Genomic DNA, 17500 nt, shown 5'->3' on the forward strand with positions numbered 1-17500 from the left:
TCTCTTCTCTTTTTGTTCTTTTTTCGTGTACTGTCTGTTGTAGATCATCTCGGGGAGATGTTGTTTAAATAGGGTGACCAGATTTCCCCGGAACTAAAACCGGGACACTTTGCGCGTGACCGTAGTGCTCGTGCACGCGCACGCTTTTTAACGTGAACATGTGCCAGCCCAGCCCAGCCCAGGTCAGCCCAGGTCAGCCCAGGTCAGCCCAGGTCAGCCCAGGTCAGCCCAGGTCAGCCCAGGTCAGGTCAGACAGAGACACACACAGATTAGACACAATTTTGCCAACAGCACACATAGGCCTACTGCTCCCAACATAATGGGAGTATCTCAGTTAATATTCATGAATTTTCTTGGTATGTAGCCTACATACAGAATCTAATAATTACATACAGAATCTAATAATTACATACAGAATCTAATAATTACATACAGAATCTAATAATAATAGTTTTGTTCTGCGCTGTTTTGGGGACAGAGCCTTCTCCAGAGCAGCTCCCAGGCTCTGGAACTCCCTCCCCCAAGAGATCCGCACCTCTGAGTCCCTCACCATCTTCCAGTCCCGCCTCAAGACCCATCTCTTCACCTCAGCCTACCCATAGTCCACCTGCCCCCCTCCCCTTTTTCATCTGTATCTTGTTTTGTTCTACTTGTTTTGTTTGCTCGTTTTGTTTTGTTATGTTTTTATAATCTACCCTGCCCTGTAAAGCGACTTTGAGTCCATGAAAAGCGCTATATAAATTCAATTTATTATTATTATTATTATTATTATTATTATTAATAAATAATATTAAAAGGCATTGCGTGGGTTTCGTGGGGAGACCAACTTTATTTTTCAGAATTAAAGCATTTTTTTGGAAAAATGCACCCAACTGAACTTGTGAAATTGATTTTTTTTGCAATTGCATGGCACTAAACAAATTATTTGGAACTGCTGCCACAGGCTTGAACTAAAGTTATGGTAACACTTTATGGGAAGGGTACATGAATTATGAATTAATGCGTTAATTAATTCATGATTTGTGCATTACTTCATTCTGTCTTAGTGATTGGAGTAAACCTGGACATTTTAGCGTCCTGATGGGCTTTTGTCGGGACTCGGGACAAGCAACTTAAAATCGGGACTGTCCCGGTCACCCGATGTTTAAAGGCTCGAAGGTTTTCTCTTGATTTAAAAAATATCTCTTCTCAGTAATATCTCACTGTGTTCCCAGACTTCCTGTGGCAAGAAACCACACACAGTTAAAGTGTGTCATGTGTTTAGTTGTTCATTATCAAAATCTGTGTTGCCCCGTTCACAAACTTCTCCTTTTTCATGAATATTTACCCAAGGGGGGGGTAAGCTTCGCTTCAGAACTCGAACCTCCCATGGCGCCATTTTGATGCTAACAAGCCATCACCTCCCGTTAGCATCCCATTGACTCCCATTCATTCTGACGTCACTTTGACAGAGAATAACTTTACATCTGATGCGTTTAAAGACTCTATTTGTTCGTTGTTTATTTCTAAAGAAACACGACAATGTATAAAAGGCTCCATTACCTTGTACCTCACGTTATGGCTCCGTAGCAGACGTTTTTATAACAATAGGCTAACGATTGGGTCATAACCACGAGACTTACTGTCACACAGTAGAGGAATTACTACTGTCAGGCTGACTGTTAGATGTAATATGAACCTGTCTGTCTCTCTGTCAGGCTGACTGTTAGATGTAATATAAACCTGTCTGTCTCTCTGTCAGGCTGACTGTTAGATGTAATATAAACCTGTCTGTCTCTCTGTCAGGCTGACTGTTAGATGTAATATGAACCTGTCTGTCTCTCTGTCAGGCTGACTGTTAGATGTAATATGAACCTGTCTGTCTCTCTGTCAGGCTGACTGTTAGATGTAATATAAACCTGTCTGTCTCTCTGTCAGGCTGACTGTTAGATGTAATATAAACCTGTCTGTCTCTCTGTCAGGCTGACTGTTAGATGTAATATAAACCTGTCTGTCTCTCTGTCAGGCTGACTGTTAGATGTAATATAAACCTGTCTGTCTCTCTGTCAGGCTGACTGTTAGATGTAATATAAACCTGTCTGTCTCTCTGTCAGGCTGACTGTTAGATGTAATATAAACCTGTCTGTCTCTCTGTCAGGCTGACAGATGTAATATAAACCTGTCTGTCTCTCTGTCAGGCTGACAGTTAGATGTAATATAAACCTGTCTGTCTCTCTGTCAGGCTGACAGTTAGATGTAATATAAACCTGTCTGTCTCTCTGTCAGGCTGACAGTTAGATGTAATATGAACCTGTCTTTCTCTCTGTCAGGCTGAACGTTAGATGTAATATGAACCTGTCTTTCTCTCTGTCAGGCTGAACGTTAGATGTAATATAAACCTGTCTGTCTCTCTGTCAGGCTGACAGTTAGATGTCATATAAACCTGTCTGTCTCTCTGTCAGGCTGACTGTTAGATGTAATATAAACCTGTCTGTCTCTCTGTCAGGCTGACGGTTAGATGTAATATAAACCTGTCTGTCTCTCTGTCTGGCTGACAGTTAGATGTAATATAAACCTGTCTGTCTCTCTGTCAGGCTGACAGATGTAATATAAACCTGTCTGTCTCTCTGTCAGGCTGACAGTTAGATGTAATATAAACCTGTCTGTCTCTCTGTCAGGCTGACAGTTAGATGTAATATAAACCTGTCTGTCTCTCTGTCAGGCTGACAGTTAGATGTAATATAAACCTGTCTGTCTCTCTGTCAGGCTGACTGTTAGATGTAATATAAACCTGTCTGTCTCTCTGTCAGGCTGACAGTTAGATGTAATATAAACCTGTCTGTCTCTCTGTCAGGCTGACAGTTAGATGTAATATAAACCTGTCTGTCTCTCTGTCAGGCTGACAGTTAGATGTAATATAAACCTGTCTGTCTCTCTGTCAGGCTGACAGTTAGATGTAATATAAACCTGTCTGTCTCTCTGTCTGGCTGACAGTTAGATGTAATATAAACCTGTCTGTCTCTCTGTCAGGCTGACAGATGTAATATAAACCTGTCTGTCTCTCTGTCAGGCTGACAGTTAGATGTAATATAAACCTGTCTGTCTCTCTGTCAGGCTGACTGTTAGATGTATTATGAACCTGTCTGTCTCTCTGTCAGGCTGACAGTTAGATGTCATATAAACCTGTCTGTCTCTCTGTCAGGCTGACAGTTAGATGTAATATAAACCTGTCTGTCTCTCTGTCAGGCTGACAGATGTAATATAAACCTGTCTGTCTCTCTGTCAGGCTGACAGTTAGATGTAATATAAACCTGTCTGTCTCTCTGTCAGGCTGACTGTTAGATGTAATATAAACCTGTCTGTCTCTCTGTCAGGCTTACGGTTAGATGTAATATAAACCTGTCTGTCTCTCTGTCAGGCTGACAGTTAGATGTCTCTCTGTCAGGCTGACAGATGTAATATAAACCTGTCTGTCTCTCTGTCAGGCTGACAGTTAGATGTAATATAAACCTGTCTGTCTCTCTGTCAGGCTGACAGTTAGATGTAATATAAACCTGTCTGTCTCTCTGTCAGGCTGACAGTTAGATGTAATATAAACCTGTCTGTCTCTCTGTCAGGCTGACAGATGTAATATAAACCTGTCTGTCTCTCTGTCAGGCTGACTGTTAGATGTAATATAAACCTGTCTGTCTCTCTGTCAGGCTGACGGTTAGATGTAATATAAACCTGTCTGTCTCTCTGTCAGGCTGACAGTTAGATGTAATATAAACCTGTCTGTCTCTCTGTCAGGCTGACTGTTAGATGTAATATAAACCTGTCTGTCTCTCTGTCAGGCTGACAGTTAGATGTAATATAAACCTGTCTGTCTCTCTGTCAGGCTGACAGTTAGATGTAATATAAACCTGTCTGTCTCTCTGTCAGGCTGACAGATGTAATATAAACCTGTCTGTCTCTCTGTCAGGCTGACAGTTAGATGTAATATAAACCTGTCTGTCTCTCTGTCAGGCTGACAGTTAGATGTATTATAAACCTGTCTGTCTCTTGTCAGGCTGACAGTTAGATGTCATATAAACCTGTCTGTCTCTGTCAGGCTGACAGTTAGATGTAATATAAACCTGTCTGTCTCTCTGTCAGGCTGACAGTTATGTAATATAAACCTGTCTGTCTCTTGTCAGGCTGACAGTTAGATGTAATATAAACCTGTCTGTCTCTCTGTCAGGCTGACTGTTAGATGTAATATAAACCTGTCTGTCTCTCTGTCAGGCTTACGGTTAGATGTAATATAAACCTGTCTGTCTCTCTGTCAGGCTGACAGTTAGATGTAATATAAACCTGTCTGTCTCTCTGTCTGGCTGACAGTTAGATGTAATATAAACCTGTCTGTCTCTCTGTCAGGCTGACAGATGTAATATAAACCTGTCTGTCTCTCTGTCAGGCTGACAGATGTAATATAAACCTGTCTGTCTCTCTGTCAGGCTAACAGTTAGATGTAATATAAACCTGTCTGTCTCTCTGTCAGGCTGACAGTTAGATGTAATATAAACCTGTCTATCTCTCTGTCAGGCTGACAGATGTAATATAAACCTGTCTGTCTCTGTCTGGCTGACAGTTAGATGTAATATAAACCTGTCTGTCCCTCTGTCAGGCTGACAGTTAGATGTAATATAAACATGTCTCTCTCTCTGTCAGGCTGACACTTAGATGTAATATAAACCTGTCTGTCTCTCTGTCAGGCTGACAGTTAGATGTAATATAAACCTGTCTGTCTTTCTGTCTGGCTGACAGATTTAATATAAACCTGTCTGTCTCTCTGTCAGGCTGACAGCTAGATGTAATATAAACCTGTCTATCTCTCTGTCTGGCTGACAGATGTAATATAAACCTGTCTGTCTCTCTGTCAGGCTGACAGCTAGATGTAATATAAACCTGTCTATCTCTCTGTCTGGCTGACAGATGTAATATAAACCTGTCTATCTCTCTGTCAGGCTGACAGCTAGATGTAATATAAACCTGTCTGTCTCTCTGTCAGGCGGGGTGTGTATTGCTCAGTCGGTGAAGATTCCCCGCGAGCCAACAGCCGGAGAGTTTGACAAAATCATCAAACGTCTTATGGAGACGAGTAACGCCAGAGGAGTGATCATCTTCGCCAACGAGGACGACATCAAGTAAACACACAAACAATGTCAACCAGAGATCTTCAGCGTGTCTGAAAATATACATTAGAAGGACAATTCCTGTACAAAACGACCCTAGGAGTTAATAACAGATGTGTGTACCCACTCTGTCGTTCTCTGGGACATGATTTCATGCTAATTGAATGTGTTTGTAGCTTGAAAACAAGCTAGCGCGGACCGCTGATTAGCTTACAACGCTAGTATTCGGGGCACAGGGAAAGTAGAAATAAATTGCTATTTTGTACCACTAAAAAGGCTCAAAATATCACCACACTTCGACGGTAGCTCCCAAGACGGCAGCCGCCTGTATATGAGAACGCGACTGACTTTATAATCTATCTTTTTAATAAACTGTCTGTACACTTACAAAGTTCTCAATGCTTGTGTTTACACGTAGGGACCCTCATTATGCTACCGTGGAAGTGTGGTGATATTTTGAGCCTTTTTAGTGGTATAAAATAGCAATTTATTTTTACTTTCCCTGTGCCCCGAATACTAGCGTTGTAAGCTAATCAGCGGTCCGCGCTAGCTTGTTTCAAGCTACAAACACATTCAATTAACATGAAATCATGTCCCAGAGAACGACAGAGTGGGAACACACATCTGTTATTAACCACTAGGGTCGTTTTGCGCCGGAATTGTCCTGAATTCAACATATTATTCACAAGGATGACTTGGCCTATCCATGAAAACAAAAAACATTTAATTTACACAACATTGACGATAGGCTATGTCTCGCTTTGCCAGACCTTCCTCAACAGCGCTGCAGAGGAGGGTCTGGCTAGTCCACACAACATTCTGGGATGGGAGGAAAACGTGCTCCGGTTTATCGGCATTTCTTTAAACCAATCACGGTGCCACGGTGCCTCTGCTAAATAGCCTCGGGAAGGATCTAGTTTTGGTGGAACATGTGTACGTTTACCCCTCCTGTTGACCTCGGGTCAAATATGACCCATTTTCAAAGTTTCTATGTATCAGAAATTTTGATTTTTTTTCAACCAAATTGTCAAAAAAATAAGGTGGGTGGTTCCATACAACGCTCTTTACAAGTAAAATAAATGGTCAGTTCACTGTTCTCATTGGATTTAGGTGTTTTATTAAATTTTATAGGATTTGAAAAAAAAAGAAAAAGAACATTGAAATTATTTTTACAAAAATGTCTAAAAAAGCTTCAAAAATGTTGAAAAAAGTGACAAAAAGTTTTTAAAATGCAACAAAAACGTTGAAAAAAGTGACAAAGTATTTAAAAAGTGCAAAAATTCAACAAAAAGGTTGAAAAAAGTGACAAAAAGTTTTTAAAACGCAACAAAAACGTTGAAAAAAGTGACAAAGTATTTAAAAAGTGCAAAAATGCAACAAAAAGGTTGAAAAAAGTGACACAATTTTTTTAAAACGCAACAAAAACGTCAGAAAAAGAGTCAGGAAAAACGTAGAAAAACAAAACGTTGCATGGGCAACGGGATAAAAAACATGAGGTTTAAAAGTAGTTTTAGTCGTGCAACAGAAAACTCCGATTGGACAGATAGTCTAGCTAGCTGTCTGGATTTACCCTGCAGAGATCTGAGGAGCAGTTAACCATAGTCCTCACAAATCAGCCGGAGGTTAGAACCCCGACACAGAGGAAGCCCAGGGCAACGGATATCCGGCCTAAATGAGTGAAATCCGGCAGATTTTCCGGCAGCAACGGAGCAATCCCGGCAACGTAGACTACCACCCAGAGACCAGGACCACAGCTGAGGACTGGATCTTGAATCCAGAGCTTCACCTTTAGGACCAGAGTCCCAGTGTTGTAGTACTCGATATATCGGTCTTGGGGTGCGTACCGATCGCATAGTAGTTCCCTGCAAAGTGGACTGCATCGAGCAAACACGCTCAGCTCAAAGGGAACTGTGAACTGAGTATAGCACATGTGTCAAACTCGAGGCCCGTGGGCCAGATCAGGCCCCTTGCAGGTTTTGATCCGGCCCCGCATATCAATTAAGGTTCATACATCTCTTACGCCAAGCACTTGATGTAGTCGTTGGTATTAAGCTTGCACACTGACCCTTTTTTTTAATTTTTTATTTTTTTAATGGGGAGGGCTATAAGGTAAGGGGGGTTTATCTGCTATGTTTTGCCCTTTGTTATGTCGCTATACTGTTGGTGTACTGACATGTTTGTATGCATTATATATAAAACTGAAAATAAAATATTCCAAAAAAAATTAAGGTTCATAATAAATTTTGGCCCCGCCTAGTTTTTGTCGCTTTTTCAACGTTTTGTCGCCGTTTCTGAAGGTTTTTGTCACTTTTGCCGATGCGTTTGGCGCTTTATTTCAATGTTTTTGCCACTTTTTAAGTTGGTTTTTGCCACGTTTTCAGAAGTTTTTTGTCTTGTCTTTTTTTCAACCTTTTTTTGTTGCTTTTTTTTCGATGGCTAAGTTACTTTTTTGGGGCTTTATGTTGACCAAGCTGTTAAGTGAAAAGACTGTGGGGCATGCAATAATACAGTAAAAAATGTTTGACTTTTTATATTAAATAAAGCATGTCAATAAACTCTACATGTTTGGCCCTTGATATGATTCATGCTAATTGAATGTGTTTGTAGCTTGTTTCAAGCTACAAACACATTCAATTAGCATGAAATCATGTCCCAGAGAACGACAGAGTGGGAACACACATCTGTTATTAACCACTAGGGTCGTTTTGCGCCGGAATTGTCCTGAATTCAACATATTATTCACAAGGATGACTTGGCCTATCCATGAAAACAAAAAACATTTAATTTACACAACATTGACGATAGGCTATGTCTCGCTTTGCCAGACCTTCCTCAACAGCGCTGCAGAGGAGGGTCTGGCTAGTCCACACAACATTCTGGGATGGGAGGAAAACGTGCTCCGGTTTATCGGCATTTCTTTAAACCAATCACGGAGCCACGGTGCCTCTGCTAAATAGCCTCGGGAAGGATCTAGTTTTGGTGGAACATGTGTACGTTCACCGCTCCTGTTGACCAGCCGAATTAGCTGTTAGCTAAACTAACGTTAGCTTCCCGGTGGAGGCTAGCCATAGGTTAGCGTGGAACAGATCGTGCAGTGTCTTGGTCTGAGAAACGTTGAAGCGAGCACAGCTCAGCGCCTGGGCTCTGATGATCGTCACACGTTCGACTGCTCTGCTTCCTCCCTGGCAGGCGCGTCCTCCTGGCGGCGAAGCGGGCTAACCTGACGGGTCACTTCCTGTTTGTGGGGTCGGACAGCTGGGGAGCGAAGAGTTCACCAATCACAGAGCTGGAGGACGTCGCCGAGGGCGCCGTGACCATCCTGCCCAAACGGGTTTCAATAGAGGGTAAAAACACTACACAAAAACATCACGCACCTACACAGACTGCAACTCACTGAGTGTGGTTAACTGTCTGTGTGTGTGTCTGTGTGTGTGTCTGTGTGTGTGTGTGTGTGTGTGTGTGTGTGTGTGTGTGTGTCTGTCTGTGTGTGTCTGTGTGTGTGTGTGTGTGTGTGTGTGTGTGTCTGTGTGTGTGTTTGTGTGTGTGTGTGTTAGTGTGTCTGTGTGTGTGTGTGTGTGTGTCTGTGTGTGTGTGTGTGTGTGTGTGTGTCGTGCGTGTGCGTATGTCTACGTGTGTCTGTGCATGTGTGTCTGTGTGTGTGTGTGTGTGTGTCTGTGTGTGTGTGTGTGTGTGTCTGTCTGTGTGTGTGTGTGTGTGTGTGTGTGTCTGTGTGTGTGTGTGTGTGTGTGTTTTCTGTGTTTGTGTCTACGTGTCTGTGTGTGTGTGTGTGTCTGTGTGTGTGTCTCTGTGTGTGTGTGTGTGTGTGTGTGTGTGTGTCTGTGTGTGTGCGTTTGTGTCTGTGTGTGTGTGTTGTGTGTCTGTGTGTGTGTGTGTGTGTGTGTGTGCGTGTGTGTTTTTCTGTGTGTGCGTGTGTTTTTCTGTGTGTGCGTGTGTGTGTGTGTGTGTGTGTTTTTTTCTGTGTGTGTGTGTGTGTTTTTTTTCTGTGTGTGTGTGTGTGTGTTTTCTGTGTGTGTGTGTGTGTGTGTGTGTGTGTTTTTTCTGTGTGTGTGTTTTCTGTGTGTGTGTGTGTGTGTGTGTGTGTGTGTGTTTTTCTGTGTGTGTGTGTGTGTGTGTGTTTTCTGTGTGTGTGTGTGTGTGTGTGTGTGTGTGTTTTTTGTGTGTGTGTGTGTGTGTGTGTGTGTGTGTGTACAGGCTTCGATCAGTACTTTGTGTCTCGTTCTCTGGAGAACAATCGTAGGAACATCTGGTTTAACGAGTTCTGGGAGGACGACTTCAGGTGTAAACTGACCCGACCTGGAATCAAACTGGACCCCGACAAGAAGAAGTGTACAGGTACGCACACCTGAGGCGATATCAAGGCTGGTCAGGGCTTTAAATTCACTTTTTTGATCACCAACCAACATGTCTAGTACATTTTACCAGCCAAGGTGCGCGCTTGTGTTAACGTGCGCTGATGAACTCATCTGTTGACATTTCTGAATGCCTTCCTACAGTTGCTTAATAAAAGCTTTCCACACAAACAGACGTAGACATTGTGTCATTAGCAGGGGTGTCCCCGATTAAGGATTAACACATTCGAATCAGAATTGTCGAATCTTTCTATAGTCGACTGATAGTCGAATCATCTACAGTACAGGCCAAAAGTTTGGACACACCTTCTCATTCAATGTGTTTCCTTTTTATTTTCATGACTATTTACATTGTAGATTCTCACTGAAGGCATCAAAACTATGAATGAACACATATGGAATTATGTACTTAACAAAAAAGTGTGAAATAACTGAAAACATGTCTTATATTTTAGATTCTTCAAAGTAGCCACCCTTTGCTTTTTTTTTATTAATAAGGGAAAAAATTCCACTAATTAACCCTGACAAAGCACACCTGTGAAGGTAAAACCATTTCAGGTGACTACCTCATGAAGCTCATTGAGAGAACACCAAGGGTTTGCAGAGTTATCAAAAAAAGCAAAGGGTGGCTACTTTGAGGAATCTAAAATATAAGACATGTTTTCAGTTATTTCACACTTTTTTGTTAAGTACATAATTCCACATGTGTTCATTCATAGTTTTGATGCCTTCAGTGAGAATCTACAATGTAAATAGTCATGAAAATAAAAAAGGAAACACATTGAATGAGAAGGTGTGTCCAAACTTTTGGCCTGTACTGTATATCTCAGCAGAAAGTTGAAAAATGTTGCGCTTACTTCACACAAGAGCAGCCGTTTTCTCCTGTTGCCATGGGAACGTTATGAAGTGACGTAGTTACGCGACAAGAACATCATCGAAAAAGCAGGATGTTGGAGGGGGGGGGGATCACTTTTTTTTTCTCTCTCTTTCATCAAACCACAGTTTTTTCATCTCATAAAATTGTATAAATATCATATAGCATATTCCATCACATTGTTTAAAGAAAACGTGCCACATAATCAAGGATTTTTGCCCTCAACAATCACAAAAAAACTCTGCATTTTTCTGGAAGGACTGATTAGTGAATATCACCACACAGCAGCAGCTTTTAGGCCTTCTCTCTGTTTGCTAGCAGAGTGGAGTTGACGGAGAGGAAACCTTCACGCTGTACAGGTCAGTGTAGAGCGGAGACTTGATGTCCCCTCCGGTGTCTCTGTGTCCCTTGCAGGCGAGGAGAGGATTGGCCGGGACTCGTCCTACGAGCAGGAGGGGAAGGTCCAGTTTGTGATCGACGCTGTTTACGCCGTTGCTTACGCTCTACACAACATGCACCTGGATCTGTGTCCCGGCAGCTCCGGAGTCTGCAGCAACATGGACCCCGTGGAGGGCCGCTTGCTGCTCGACTACATCAGAGCCGTCAAATTCAACGGTAAGAAACAAACGGAACGCATAAATCTATGTCAGAGCAACATGGGAACATGGGAGCTGCAGTGCCTTGGCTTGGAGAACTTGATTTTTTAAATGTGTGCAGATTAATTAGTTTGTTTTCCAAGAAACAGGGAATCCTACACCCTTTTGAATAGATAATTCCAGTATCTCCCCTCTGGGTGGAGGCTAATAGTCCCTGGTTGTAGAACTACAAGATTTAAAGGTCCCATGGCATGAACATTTCACTTTATGAGGTTTTTTTTTTAACATTAATGTGAGTTCCCCCAGCCTGCCTATGGTCCCCCAGTGGCTAGAAATGGTGATAGGTGTAAACCGAGCCCTGGGGATCCTGCTCTGCCTTTGAGAAAATGAAAGCTCAGATGGGCCAATCAGGAATTTTCTCCTTATGAGGTCATAAGGAGCAAGGTTACCTCCCCTTTCTCTGCTTTGCCCGCCCAGAGAATTTGGCCCACCCATGAGAGAGAGAGAGAGACATCATGGCTTTCAAACGAGCAAAGTGGCAGCTGGTCAAGACCACACACCCTCCCCCCCCCCTCTCTCTCCTCCTCAATAGCTACAGACACAGAAATGGCACATCCCAAGGAAAGCTCATTGTGGGACTGGCTCTAGTGGCTGTAATTCTGCACCAAGGCTGAATTTTGGGAAAGAGACTTCAGATCCAGTATTAGGGGACCACTAAGGTCTATATAAAAGAGACTTCAGATACAGTATTAGGGGACCACTAAGGTCTATATAAAAGAGACTTCAGATCCAGTATTAGGGGACCACTAAGGTCTATATAAAAGAGACTTCAGATACAGTATTAGGGGACCACTAAGGTCTATATAAAAGAGACTTCAGATACAGTATTAGGGGACCACTAAGGCCTATATAAAAGAGACTTCAGATACAGTATTAGGGGACCACTAAGGTCTATATAAAAGAGACTTCAGATACAGTATTAGGGGACCACTAAGGTCTATATAAAAGAGAGCTTCAGATACAGTATTAGGGGACCACTAAAGGTCTATATAAAAGAGACTTCAGATACAGTATTAGGGGACCACTAAGGTCTATATAAAAGAGACTTCAGATACAGTATTAGGGGACCACTAAGGTCTATATAAAAGAGACTTCAGATACAGTATTAGGAGACCACTAAGGCCTATATAAAAGAGACTTCAGATACAGTATTAGGGGACCACTAAGGTCTATATAAAAGAGACTTCAGATACAGTATTAGGAGACCACTAAGGTCTATATAAAAGAGACTTCAGATACAGTATTAGGGGACCACTAAGGTCTATATAAAAGATACTTCAGATACAGTATTAGGGGACCACTAAGGTCTATATAAAAGCATCCAAAAAGCAGCATGTCATATCAATCACTGTTAAACAAACGAACAAATCAATATGGTCATGTACTGTTTTTTATCCATGTTCTACTGTCTGTTTTATATGTTTTAATGTTTTGTGTGTTGCATGTTTATGTGGTGGTCTACGAAGTTTTAAGGATGTCCTGCCTCTTAGACTGTAAACCTAGTTTACCTACGGGTACCAATAAAGTAACTTGAACATGAACCTGATTTCCCATAATGCAACTCGATAGCGGCTTTCAGGGGAGTTCACCGGTGAGCGTAAGCAGGGTTAGGGTTACTGCGCGGTGTGGAGTGATACCAATTAGCAGGGCCACACGGAACAGGATTTTGTTTGTGATTAACTTCCTCTTTTTCTTTCTTTTTTTTAACAAAATACAAACGATGAAAGAAAGAAAAGATGACACAACTACAATATTCCAGACCTTTCAACAAAATAGACAATAAACCAGATAAACATATGTATAAATTACAACACCATTAGCCCATCACACGTCTCTCCCCCAGCACAAAGATCCTTAGGAGCCCTTCAGAAAGTTCAGCTACTTTCCCCATTTCAATTTTCCCTTTTATATGACATCTTTCCAAACATCCACCACCCTACCCATCTCACAGGCCCACTCCTGGATTGATGGCAACCCTTCATTCTTCCATCCCCTTAAAACCTAATGTGATTTGATTAATTTGCTAAATGTACAGTGTCGTTCCAGTGAGGTGTCTTACTTCAGTTCTTCCCTATACACCAGGGGGGTGTCACACTCAACTTCCCAGAGGGCCACACTGGAAACTAAGAATCCTATCAAGGACCAGACATGTAGAGTTTATTGACATGCTTTATTTAATATAAAAAGTCAAACATCTTTTACTGTATTATTGCATGCCCCACAGTCTTTTCACTTAACAGCTTGGTCAACATAAAGCCCCAAAAAAAGTAACTTAGCCATCAAAGAAAAGCAAAAAAGGTTGAAAAAAAAAGACAAGACAAAAAACTTCTGAAAACGTGGCAAAAGCCAACTTAAAAAGTGGCAAAAACATTGAATAAAAAGCGCCAAACGCATCGGCAAAAGTGACAAAAACCTTCAGAAACGGCGACAAAACGTTGAAAAAGCGACAAAAACTGGGCGGGGCCAAAATTTATTATGAACCTTAATTTTTTTGGGAATATTTTATTTTCAGTTTTATATATAATGCATACAAACATGTCAGTACACCAACAGTATAGCGACATAACAAAGGGCAAAACATAGCAGATAAACCCCCCTTACCTTATAGCCCTCCCCATTAAAACAAAATAAAAAATAAAAAAAAGGGTCAGTGTGCAAGCTTAATACCAACGACTACATCAAGTGCTTGGAGTAAGAGATGTATGAACCTTAATTGATATGCGGGGCCGGATCAAAATCGAGTTTGACACATGTGCTATACTCAGTTCACAGTTCCCTTTGAGCTGAGCGTGTTTGCTCGATGCAGTCCACTTTGCAGGGAACTACTATGCGATCGGTACGCACCCCAAGACCGATATATCGAGTACTACAACACTGGGACTCTGGTCCTAAAGGTGAAGCTCTGGATTCAAGATCCAGTCCTCAGCTGTGGTCCTGGTCTCTGGGTGGTAGTCTACGTTATATCGCCGACGATCCATTTAGGAGATTGCTCCAGTGCCGCCGGAAGATACACCGGATGTCCCTCATTATCAGCCGGATGTCCCGTCCCCCTTCCTCTGTCTCTGTGTTGGGGTTCTAACCTCCGGCTGATTTGTGAGGACTATGGTTAACTGCTCCTCAGATCTCTGCAGGGTAAATCCAGACAGCTAGCTAGACTATCTGTCCAATCGGAGTTTTCTGTTGCACGACTGAAACTACTTTTGAACCTCGTGTTATCTATCCCGTTGCCCATGCAACTTTTTGTTTTTCTACGTTTTTCCTGACTCTTTTTTTCAACGTTTTTGTTGCATTTTTGCGCTTTTTAAAATACTTTTTGTCACTTTTTTCAACGTTTTTGTTACGCTTTTTAAATACTTTTTGTCACTATTTTCAACGTTTTTGTTACGCTTTTGCGCTTTTTAAAAACTTTGTCACTTTTTTCAACGTTTTTGTTACGCTTTTGCGCTTTTTAAAAACTTTTTGTCACTTTTTTCAACGTTTTTGAAGCTTTTTTTAGACATTTTTGTAAAAATAATCACTACTTTTGAACGTACACATGTTCCACCAAAACAAGTTCCTTCCAGAGGCTATTTAGCAGAGGCACCGTGGCTCCGTCTGGTGCTCAGTGCCGCCCAAGAAGATTGTGATTGGTTTAAAGAAACGCCAATAAACCAAAGCACCTTTTCTTCTCCTATCCCATAATGCTGTGTGGACTAGCCAGACCCTCCTACGCAGCACTGTGGAGGAAGGTCTGGCAATGCGAGACAACTGGGTGGTGCCTGAATGCACGACTTGGTGGGTCCAAGCCACCGAAAAAGAGTTTCCTCTGCAGGGTTTCAGCCGTAAAGAGCTCAGATAGCCAGGAGGAAGAGGAGGAAGAGGAGAATCACTGAAGGAGTCATCTGAGGTGGATCTAATCAGGATCTTCCTGGGAGATTCTCTGTAGAGATTTTCAGAGCAGCACAACAAACTGCAGCAGCTTCATTCTGTTAGACATCAAATCCATATTTTATAAAGACGAGAAGCTGCAGCAGCTGGAAGACCGAAAGGATTTTAATCTGTAAAAGCCAGAGCTGTATTTGGCATGAAACCTGTCTGTCTGACCACCTGTCTCTCTCTGTCTCTCTCTCTCTTCACGAATCCTCATCTGAATATTTCATCAGTTCAGTAGAAGTGGATTCTTCTGGATGGCTTTAAATGAACTCCATGTTTGGTTCAAAGGGATCAAACGGAAACCAACCGGGACAGGAGCCGTGTTTCCATTCACGCATTTTAATGCACATTTTGAAGTATTGCATAAAACATCCTCAATTCTCAATCCTCAAAAACCTTTTTTTACACTCGCATGATGTGTTTTTTTGCCTTTGGGGGAAATAGTTGATGCTAAATGGGCTATGGAAACGACAACACGTGGGACAAAATATGGATACAGGAATGTATTCAATTTAGTTTATTTATTTATGAAAGGGGAAAGTGCAAATTAATAAAACGCATGATTTTACATGGCCTAAAAACTCCAGAATTAGCCAAAAGGCTATTTTTGTATCTGTTCAAATCGTTGTCCTTCTTCATGCGATACGAGAATCGATACGCTGGCGTCAAATATGGATATTTTATTAAATGAAACGAGGCGCTCTGAATAGATTTTCCTGCTCCCAACGTTGCTGCTTCACGCTCAGCACATGAACGAGGGAAACTTGGAGAGAAGTTAACGAGCCGAAAGAGGAAGAGGTTTTCATCGGGATGGCTGACAGCAGTTTGAGGAAACTAACAAGACGATCCAGCCACGTTTGAGTCCAACATCTGGAGCCAGAGTGGCTCTGTAGTTGTGTCATTTTAATTTACAGACTGAAAAACTTGTTTTCTGACAGTTTGGACATAAAGAGAGAAAACCTGCACTTAACTTTTTTAAGACATTAAGTATTCCTAGTTAGACCGATATCGCGATATATCGTTAAAGGATTGTCTAGCAATGTGTTGATTATCGCAGAATTGCGGTAACGTGATATTGTGGTATCGTAAGCCTTGTATCGTATCAAGGACTGGGACGATTTATTGACGTCATCCATTACAAAAATAATGTCCACAGATACTCTCTCTGGAGGAAGGTGTTGGACCTGGAGGGGCCAAGGTCTCCTCCATGTCCCACGGTCCCGGGTTAAGCAAAAAGGTGACCGAGCCTTTTCTGTTGCTGGCCCTCAGCTGTGGAACCGACTGCCACCTGACATCAGAAGTGCCCCTTCAGTTGTGATATTCAAAGCCAGGCTCAAAACTCATATTTTTACACTGGCCTTCCCGGCATCTTAATGATCTTATCCTGCTATGTTTGTAATTAAGTGTTTGTCTTTCGATGTACTTTTTAGCCTAAATCACTGATTTGTAAGTGTGTTTTATTTTTATTTTTATTTTATCACCCTGTGGCTATGTACAGCACCTTGGTCAGCGCGAGCTGTTTTTAAATGTGCTATAGAAATAAACTTTACTTACTTACTTATCTGGCAAGCCAGATCAATGGCGAGGAAGTGTCCCTTAGCCCTAAATTATACTCATTAAAGTGCCCCTATTATTAAAAAAATCTGGGATTTGGGGTGTTATTTTGTGTCTCTGGTGCTTCCACACGCATATAAACTTGGAGAAAAATAATCCATCCATGCTGTTTTGAGTGAGATACGGTTTCTGAATGTGTCCTGCCTTCTGTCTCCTGGTGAGCTGGTCAAAATCGGCAGTTTCTACGTCACTAGCCGAAACGAGGTGGCTTACCGTTAGCATGCTAGCTCGTTCTGAATGGCAAAACACTGCTACAACACACACTAGTTCCCCATAATCTACAAAAGAACTACTTCCATGTCCCTGTTGTGCAGGTATTCCACGCAAAGTTGGAAGCGCGCCCTCGTTTAGAAGAAGTCTCCCGACTAATCCTGCCTCGTACATGCTGAAGTGTGAGAAACAGCTAGCTAGCTCATGTAGTCCTTACCTAGCTACTGAGCATGTGCGGCTCCCAACAAAGATAGTACAGAAGAAAAGATGTCTCACTCTGTAGCTAAAACAGACACCTGAACACAGGGTGAAAAGAGGAGCTGCAGCAATGTGCAGTACAAATAAAAATATGTTTTTTGATAATTAAACCATGTAAACCTATTCTGGTACAACCTCTAAATACAATTATGAACCTGAAAATGAGCATGATATGAGCACTTTAAATTTCTACCCAGACGGCTTTATAACCTCTAACAAAGTTAGATCTCTACTGAATATTTGTTTTTTAGAAGCCAAACGATGCATTGCCTGCTCATGGAAATCAGCGCACTTGAACAATACGTAATTGAGGATTTCCATCCCGGGATGAACAGTTCCTGCTGAGAAGCTAAGCGAGGATTCAAGATGGCTGACGCTTCGTTTTTCCCTCGGCAATCTATGGAAAAGAACCGACAGTCCAACCCCGTATGTGGGCTATGGGGAAGTGGCTCCTAATACAGGCTGTAGTCTTTT

General features: G+C 41.9%; 1 protein-coding gene across 1 annotated transcript in view; it reads left to right on the forward strand.

Annotated features, from left to right (window-relative positions):
* The window catches only part of LOC120559048 (metabotropic glutamate receptor 8-like), a 70134-nt gene that overhangs the window by 17411 nt on the left and 35223 nt on the right, over positions 1 to 17500 (forward strand). Inside the window, exons 4-7 of the mRNA XM_039800471.1 lie at positions 5009 to 5144; positions 8322 to 8476; positions 9345 to 9485; positions 10791 to 10991. Coding sequence (XP_039656405.1) covers positions 5009 to 5144; positions 8322 to 8476; positions 9345 to 9485; positions 10791 to 10991 — 633 coding nt within the window. The remainder of the gene's footprint in view (positions 1 to 5008; positions 5145 to 8321; positions 8477 to 9344; positions 9486 to 10790; positions 10992 to 17500) is intronic.

This window comes from Perca fluviatilis, chromosome 5 (assembly GCF_010015445.1).
Source record: "Perca fluviatilis chromosome 5, GENO_Pfluv_1.0, whole genome shotgun sequence".
Taxonomy (NCBI): domain Eukaryota; kingdom Metazoa; phylum Chordata; class Actinopteri; order Perciformes; family Percidae; genus Perca; species Perca fluviatilis.